General features: G+C 47.2%; 1 protein-coding gene across 1 annotated transcript in view; it reads right to left on the reverse strand.

Annotated features, from left to right (window-relative positions):
* Positions 1–6,103: 6,103 nt before the first annotated feature.
* LOC101852487 (XK-related protein 6) overlaps positions 6,104–9,312 on the reverse strand; it is a 9,153-nt gene continuing 5,944 nt past the window's right edge. Inside the window, exons 3-6 of the mRNA XM_035970549.1 lie at positions 8,650–8,840; positions 7,923–8,132; positions 6,610–6,888; positions 6,104–6,135 (exon numbers count right to left, since the gene is read on the reverse strand). Of these exons, the coding sequence (XP_035826442.1) occupies positions 6,104–6,135; positions 6,610–6,888; positions 7,923–8,132; positions 8,650–8,840 (712 nt within the window). The remainder of the gene's footprint in view (positions 6,136–6,609; positions 6,889–7,922; positions 8,133–8,649; positions 8,841–9,312) is intronic.

Raw genomic sequence — 9,312 nt, forward strand, 5'->3', positions numbered from 1 at the left:
GTTAAGACTGATTTGAGTTTTAGTTCAGTTTTTGTAGAAAGAGTTTTGCAGCACATGCAATACAAAAGTTCATACAAGTGCCGAAGATATGATGTGTTTCAAGAGAGTAACATACAATTAATACAAAGAAAAGAAGGAGGAAATATAAGGACAATAAATATTTGATAGAAAAGGAGTAGAGATAAAGACGATACATGTTTGATAAGAAAGAAGGAGGAGATAAGGACGATAGATGTTTGAAAGGAAAAAAGGAGGAAAAATTTAGGACAATAAATGTTTGATAGGAAAGAAGCAAACCACACCGAAAAATCCCCTGGATATTATTTGTTTTTCGAAAGAACCCTAACCTCCATGACAATTTATACCCCTCCCCCCACCCCACAGAAAATCCAATAACGAACAAACTAACCAAAAATACATGAAAAACAAAACAAAACAAAAACACACCATTAACTGAAGCCTGTGGTGGTACAGTACTAAGAAATAACTGTCACTGTGAAGTGCTGGTGAAGTCTCAGTGCTTGAGTGTGAAATAACTGCCACTGTGAACCCTCTGGTCTTCAAACTGCACGTTTTTCCTCTGGTGGTCACCTTTGGCTGAGGTCAAAGGGTCATGGGCAAACCGTTCAGTCGCGTGATGAACCGGAGGTCTGGCAGCTAACCTCCTCCCTAGGGGTCGGCCGGGGGTCGCGAAGTCTCCACTGTCCACAATCTGCTCAAGTCGTCGCTTCTGTGAGGGTAACAGATAGACCGGGGACTCAAAGACATCCCTGTGGGGCTGGTGGCCACTCACGTTACGATCACCACGCTGTTTCGGGTAATTCCTGTCAGTCGAGTCTCCGCTGGGACTGGAGATTTCCTGCGGCGAGTTATTCAGCGGTTGCAGAGGCTGGCGTTTGTGGGCAGGGCTAAACGCCTGACGTTTGTGGGCTGGGCTTAACCTGTGACCTTTGACACCTGTGCCATGGTGAGTGCAGCCCTCGTACGGTGAGTTGAGATCTGTGTCACACAAGGCCGCGCTGAAGTACTCCGCGACTTCCTGTGCAGAAATGTTCAGCTCATCCTCACTCAAACTCTCTCTCGGGTAAGAATTTCTCACCGGTGAAAGTTGCGCAGCGTCACGGTCTGGAATATTTTTCTGTGATCTGACATTCTTTAGATGAGACTCACTTTGTGGGGAGGAATATTTCACATTTGTTTGTGGTTTGGCGGGTTGGTAGCCCGGAGATTGATGTGTGCGCGGAGGGTCCTGAGTTCGGACACTGAAGGAGTCGGCCCTGCGCTTCTGTAGTCGTGCTTCTCTCTTGAGGATTTCTGCCCGCAGGCTGTTTAAGTAGGCCATCTCTAGCTCATCATTCCTCGCCGGACCCCGGCTCTTACTCCCCCCTCCCCCAACCGACAAACCCCGGCTCTTACTCCCTCCTCCCCCCCCCGACAAACTCTCAAATATCAACTTGTCTCGTTTACTCCAGTCTTGAGAATACCGCTTGTGGTTCAAATTTCTCTCAATGGAGTCGTTCAGAGCAGAGTCTCTGACGTCCAAACAAAGTGGCGGCTGATATTTGCCAGCCACATACCCTTCTCTGTCTAACCTTGATTCTTGGTCCACTTCCTGTCCGCCAGCAGACAGCAGTGCACGCCTGTGTGGGGAGTCGGCGAGCTCTGGCACAGGAAAATGCTTGTGGTGAACGTTGAGCTTCTGAGTCACCGAGCGCCCACTCCGCACTTGTCTCTTCTTCTCCGCGACCTCTGTAGCAACCTCCGCAATCTCTGTAGCGACCTCTGCGGGCTCCAAGTCTCGGAGCGACAGCCGCGCCCCGCGCCAGGAGGCGCTGTTGTGGGGGTCCGGCCCGCCACTTACACACGCGGACAAAGCGTGGAGACTGTCAGCGCCACGACCGTTTGTGTCCGCGGGAGAACTCTGGGGTGAGAGCACTTGCACCACAGAGCCGTTGGGGTGGGTTCGAGTCCTCCCTTGTCGGTGCTTTTGAGTTGTCGGACTTTGAGACGCGAGGTTAGCTGGAGCAGTGCTTGGGTTTCTTTGGGGACGTTCACGGCTATGAGGGGAGGTCATGTGGTCAGCAGTAAGCTTCCCCCGCGCGGGGCGGGCGAGGACCGGGCTGGCGACAAGCTGTCCGTACGAGTCCATGATGACCTTCAAGGCCTGGCTGGCTGGGACCGACACTCGACTCTTCTCGCTCGACTCCGAGGTGGGTCGAAGATGGTCCAAAAGGAGGCAGCTCTGCTGCTGTGTGTCCAGCTGTTTGAGAGCGTTGGGCGACAGGTTTGTGTCTGGCTGACCGGTGGCCAGAGCTTGGTTCATCTTGGAAGCCGAACTGGCCGGTGAGGACTCTGTGCTGTCGTGGAATAACGAGGACGCGCTACGGCTCCTCTCTATTTCCGCACACCGGTCGGTCGTTGACCCACTTTTGTCAGGGGTAGGCTCACGGCTTATCCTTAGGTCATCCAGGGTCAAGGCCAAGCCCTCTCGTTCGGGGACGCTGGAGTGTTTGTAGGGGCTGTTGCCCATATAGTTTTGAAGAGACCTTGCCATCACAGACACCAGCTCTTTGTCCGAGAACGGGGAATCTCCACCTCCCCTCGGACTCTGCCCCCCTGCCCCCACCCCTGCCCCGTCGTCGTTCTTCTCGTACAAATCACCGCCACGTGCTCCTCCCTCCCAGAAGCCCAAAGTCACATGATCAGCTGGGCCGTAGGGCTGAGCGTTGTGGTGGCGCGTGGCGTCGAGATACGAGGTTGGTTTTGGCCTCCGGTTATTGTCCAGCTTGCTGACGGTCAGTGTGGAGTCTTCTATCAGTGGACTGCTGTAGGAGTGGACCGCTCGCTGGTGGCTGGATGTCTTGGAGGGACCGCCGGTCAGCTCAGAGGGGGATAGAGTCCCGGGGGAAGAAAGATTTGGCGAGGAGAGTTGTACCATAGCCTCACCACCCGACTTCTCGTAGCTGCTGTCCACCCCACCCGACTCGCACATCTGCTCGCGGTCTAAAGCCTCCAGGATATCGGGGAGCGAACTCAGACCTTCCCGTTGCCGGCCAACAGAAACTATCTGACCCACTTCCACATCTCTCTCATCGGACACTAGCTGACCTACTTCCAAACCTTTCCCCCGACCACCAGAGCCCGCTGACTCAACAAAAGCCGCGTCGCGTTTGGGTGAGGCCAAGTTCACCGAACTGTTGGCTGTCACGCTCAAACTCTCCTCCGCTCTGGGGGGAAGGGACGACCGGCGCGACGTTGACCTACTTTTACTGGGAGTGCTCTCACTGGACGAGGGGTTTGCAGTGGCAGCCATGATGGTAGCCGCGATGGTGGCTCTCAGGCGACTAGACACGTCCTGGAACAGGCCGGACACGTTGAGGGGAGACAAGCTCTTGGGCCGGCTGCTGTAGGTGGAACTATCGCTGGGCCGGTGGTCCAAGGAGGAAGAGTCGTCGAAGCCTAGCACCGTGAACTCCACCGCCAGCGAGGCGCGGTTAGCGTCTGACGACCGTGCCCAGGAGCTGCGACTCAGGGACGGGCTGGAGAAAACGTCGTTGCCAGAGAAGATGTCGTTGCTGGCGACCGTCACGTTGTCACTGCCACTCATCTCCTCGCCTCTCTCCCAGAACTGGGCCACCGGGTCTTTCCCACCACCACCACCACCGCCACAGCTACCACCATGCTCTTTCACGTTTCTGGGTGACCTACTTAGGTTGTTGTGTTTTACGACTACAGGTTGCGGCAGCAGTTGATTCTCACTGGACGCGGACCTGCCGGAGTTCTCGGAAGCCAGCGAACCGTTGCGCAACAATTTGGGATGACCATCTGGCAAGGTGAGCCCAGCGGAGGCCAGGGAGCTGTCCGAAGAGCTGTCCGAGGAGGAGACCATCCCACTGGCCCAGGCCATCTGTACAGCCAGCTGACCCGCGGGGGCAGGCAGCCCACTGGACGACACCGACCTGTCAGTTAGCCATGTCTGCTGGGTGAGGGCCGCAGAGTTGGAGTTCGAGCCCGTAGTGTTGAGGCTTAGGTCGACGCCCGTGTTATTGGAGGTCATTGCAGGGGTCGGGGGGGACTCGATGCTGAACACTTGGGGACCAGTACCGCCCTGGTAGACGAATTGGGGGGGGGGTGGGTGGGAGGGGAATGAAAAAAAGATTACGAAAATTCTCATCTGCAAACTAAGTCAAACATTATCTTTGTTACAAATGTGAGACATTATGGTGAAATCAAGCGCTCATCCAAAAAAAATTAAATCGAAGATATTGGCATTGTTCCTCCAGTTGGATTATTTTTTTCTTATTTCTGTTTTTTGACCCAACACCTTTTATGTCCATTTAAAAACATATTTCTGTTTTGAATTTTATTGGAAATCATTGATAAAGGCACAACAAAGGTAAATTTTCAGTTTCCCAGGACTATCAAGCTTTGGAAGAAATCACCAAACTTTGGCAGCCATTTTCTCGCGAATTTTACCTCTGACACCAGGCCACTCCGACCTCCTTCAATCGCAATTATCTCGACCTCTATTCAAGACAGGGGTGCCTTTTTTTTACCACAAGATGGTCAAATGAACAAGCTTTAAGATGATGCCAATAACTCCAGATGTCCAAAAATTGAAGAGCGCCTGTTTCTACTGCGTCGTGACACAAATTATTTTTTGTCCACAATACACATTATTTTTTTGGGTCTAAAACATAGATCTACATGTTATAATCTACAATACACATATTGTTGTCTAGAATATATTCATAGTCTTTGTCTTCAACAATAATTTTCGTCAACAACAATACATTCAACGTTTTCGTCTACAACAATACATTCAACGCTTTCGTCTACAACAATACATTCAACATTTTCGTCAACAACAATACATTCAACGTTTTCGTCTACAACAATACATTCAATGTTTCTGTCTACAATACACTAATTTGATGGTCTAGTGTTTAGGCAGCTGGGCTCGCAACTGAAAGGTTGAGGGTTGAAACCTTGTCAGGTTCAGAAATTGAGTTCTTGGGATGGCACTTTACACAGATTCTCCTCATTTCACCCAGGTGGGAATGGACAGTGAAAGATCTTATCAGTTTGCTAGTGTCTGAGTGCATGTAATCTGCAGCCTGCACTTTATGCATCCAGGGAAAATGAGGATGTTTCTGAATGTTCCTATAGTGTCTGCTAATGTCATAAAAGTCTTTAAAAACATAGAGCACCCTGTAGAGTGCAGACATGCACGACGCAATTATTATCATTATCATGATTATTATAATGCACACAGACTTACATACCCCCCCCCCCGGGCGCAGTGCTACTGACTGAAGTGTCCTTAGGCCATTCCTTAAGGGGGGATATTAACATGTTCTTATGCACAGTAGAATTGTAAATGGGCTGATTCATCGATGTCATGCTCATAACAGTGCCTGAACTGCAACAGGGAACTGCTGCTTCTTCTTTTCTAATCCTTACTATCGTCATTTTTCCTCTGCTTCTTTTGTATGTTTGCTACACTCTTGTGACCCGCTATTTCCGGGATGTCTTGATAGTCGAAGCAGACTTTGCGCTGTTGAAGCTAGAAAGGCGAGCAGAGTAAGTCTGATTCCCTGTAAGGACTCTGTTGACATCCACCCCTTGGCGCTCATATGACCGTATGCAGTTGTGAGAGCCGTAAAACATCTACTAAAACTTTTTTAAAAACCCGCACACTTACAGAAGACGTGGACAAACTGAAGCGCTGGGCCCGCGACGTGACGGCCTTGAGGCCAGAGCCGGACGGGTGAAGGAAGCCGTAGTAGACCAGCATACACAGCACACCTGAGGGAGACACGGTCAACTTGTCTGGTCAGTTAAACTACCGTTATTTTAGTTTTAATAAGTGTTTCTAGGCACTTGCAACACAATTAGGTCCTGTAAGTGCCGAAGATTAGAGGGGTTGCTAAAGAATAAACAGAAAAAATGAAGGAGGAGAGATAAGGATAACAGATTTTGATAGGAAAGAAGGAGCAAACCACAAACATAGCAGTCTATTTAACACAGAATCTACTAAAAGAAAAAAATGGACTGACTTGGTGAAGCATGGTCAAGTAGTCTATTTAGTAAAACTAATGACTCACAGAATCTTTTCATTTAAACAATGACCATCTGATGAGATACAGACACAAAAACTGTTCCGTCAAACACATCTTCCTTTTTTGTTTTAAAAAATTCATTCCTTGTCCATCCATATGAGATTGACGCCATCTGATTAGTAGAAAAAAGTGTGTATGATAGTGTCCAATAGTGTATTACGTGCATACTTAGTATGACAAGTAACTGTTACAGATAGAGATTCCAGGATTATAGATGTAAGTCATTGATCTGAGAGCAGTGATGATTTTAGAAAAAATGGTGGTGATGAGTGGTGATGTGGGATTGTGATTAAGTAATGCTAACTTTAGTCCTATCTTCCTCTGCTCCAATGAATCGCAAACACATCTTCCAATACAACCAACATAATGACTATAACAACCAACATAAATATTATCTATAACAACCAACATAAATATTATCTATACAACCAACATATCATCTCCAACTACTAAACTATTGTCTCCAACTGCCAACATTTTTGCTTACCTAAGACAAAACCACCAAACACGGAGAGACAGGTCACCACAATTAAGTCAGCGCCGTTTCCCAGGGTCAAAAAGACGACCACCATGGCCGCGTTCTCCAGGAACACGAGGGTGTAGTAGGTGGACACGCGCCAGCGAGACTTCCCGTCGTTCAGGTTGAGGAAGACGAAGATGTAGATGAAGCCGCAGACGGCACGGAACAACCACTTCTCGCAGAAACTGCTGCCAAAGTCGGTGCCACGCACGGAGATCCAGATAAAGGCTATCAGCCAATGGAAGCCTGGAGGTCAGGGTGGGGGCACGGGACGGAAGAAGAATGGGACACAGTAAACATTATAGTTTTAGTAAGAATTTTACGGCACTTGCAACACAATAAGGTCATATAAGTGCCAAAGATTAGAGGTGATACAAGAGAGTAACAAACACAAAAAAGAAGGAGGGGAGAAAGAGACGATAGATTTTTAATAGGAAAGAAGGAGCAAACCACACCAGAACACCCGCCAACCACAAACTCAGGTTACAGGATGGAAGAAGAATTGGACACCGTAAACATACATCCAACATCAGATTATGGGATGGAAGAAGAATGGGATACAGTAAACATCAGGTTATGGGATGGAAGAAGAATGGGACACAGTAAACATACGTCGAACATCAGGCATAATCATAAGTCCGACATCAGATTATGAGATGGAAGAAGAATGGGACACAGTAAACATAAGTCATCAGGCTATGGGAGCCTGGGGGTGTGGGGAGAGGAATGGAGAATGGTGACACAGCGAAAACAAATACAGCATAATGTAAAGACTGTATTATAATACTTTCCGTTTTGTTCCAGTATAAATTGGGGCTGAATGGAGGAAGAATATCTACACTGTGTGTTTTGAAATTGTCACCCCAAGAGAGAGTGGTTATGAATACTGAAATTGACAACAAGTCATGTTAGGGAAGCTAATTATGATGATAGAGTAGTCTCTGCTTAACTGGAGACTGGGCCTTTTTCGGGTCTACATACGCTAAAGACTGGTGTTTTTGGTGGTATTTCAATATTTCAAACAACACCCTTCCCAAAGACATACAACCACCATTTTTACACACATAACAGATCTAAACATGCCCAATATGACACAAAAAACAGAAAGGCAATATCTTTTATAGTTTTTTAGAAGTGATTTTTTTGAAAATGTGCTTAAAAAATTTGTTGCTCGCCAAAATGTTTGAACGAAATGTCATACGTTAAAAAACCCAACAAAACGAAAACCCCCCCAAAATTAATCAGGTCTGCTACTGTTGTATCTTGTACTGTGAACTCACCCATGACCACCAGCACCCAGTAATTGAGGGCGGCTGTGAAGGCGACAAACGCTGCGATGCGCGACCAGGTCATGAAGAGTTGCCAGGCCCAGTGTAGCGCCAGGCGGGCCGGACGTCTCTCGTAGACAGATTTGTGCGCTCGCCGCTGAGCGTCTGTGTACGCTGTCATAGCCCAGGTGAGGGAGAGCAGGGAGCACACAGCAGACAGGCCTAGACACGCGGAGGGGGGAGATAGAGGGGAACAGGTGAAGTACAGCATGAGGGAAGAGAGATTACAATAATGGTCATTTAAGAAAACTTTTCTTAACCAATCAAACTTCATATTGTTCAAACAAATCTTCAGCACAACATTTGTTTTTTGTAAAATAGCATATACCATCAAAAAATAACAATCCAAACAATATTTTTGAATGAACTGATATCTGCGGTTTATTGTAAGCCATTCAACAGCACTACATTGTTACAAGCTCTTCACCAGGAATGATGTTAAGAAGAAGTTCGAGGGGTAATTTATCACAGATGGGTATGGTGGCCTATCAGCCCAGGTTGGCCCTGACAGGCAAGGTCGGAAGCCTGCCTCCTGAATGATCAAATCACATCAATGGGGGGCATAAAAATCATGTACATAGAAAATAAAAAACAAAACAAAACACAAAACAAACAAAAAAAAGGTATAAAAATGAGAAGAAAAAAAGAAAGGGAGAGAAAAGGCGAGCCAAAGTTGTACCAGTGAACCAGGCGAGCCTGTGCAGCGTCACCATGATGTAGAGCTGTAGGACCAGCTGTGGCGCCGATTCCAGAAACGACTCGAACAGACGAAGAATGCTGACGTCACTCTGGGCCGTCAGGGCACGCTGTGTGTGGACAACTTTCTTTGACAGGCGAGACTTGAAGCCCAAGTAGATGGCATGGACATATCTGAAACAAGAAAATGAAACTGAGCTTTAGTTTAGCAGGAATTTTTACGGCATTTGCAACTCAAATAGATCATGTGAGTGTTGATAAACCAAGGCAATATTTCAGAAAAACTATAAAATTTAAAAAACTATTTAAAGTTTAAAATATATAGAAATCTTATGGTAAAACATAAAGGACTAATTTTTTGCACTTTGTATCCAGCCATGTTCATTAACACTTTGCCATCATATTTTGGGGAAAATCCAAAGAAACTGGGTGGTAAACATCGCCAATCGGGAGAGATGAGGTGGCAAAGTGTTAAACAATTTTATAAAATACATTAAAATCTACGAGGAAATTTTTTTTTTGTCTGTCTGCAGTTTGTGTAAAGGTGGCCACCTGCAATAGCTGAAAATCATTCGTTTTGGCCACCCATTTTCTGAACAATGAGCCAAAAGTTGACCCACATTGCCACAGTCATGTATATCCCCCC

The sequence above is a fragment of the Aplysia californica genome, unplaced genomic scaffold (genome assembly GCF_000002075.1).
Source record: "Aplysia californica isolate F4 #8 unplaced genomic scaffold, AplCal3.0 scaffold00284, whole genome shotgun sequence".
In the NCBI taxonomy this organism is placed as follows: domain Eukaryota; kingdom Metazoa; phylum Mollusca; class Gastropoda; order Aplysiida; family Aplysiidae; genus Aplysia; species Aplysia californica.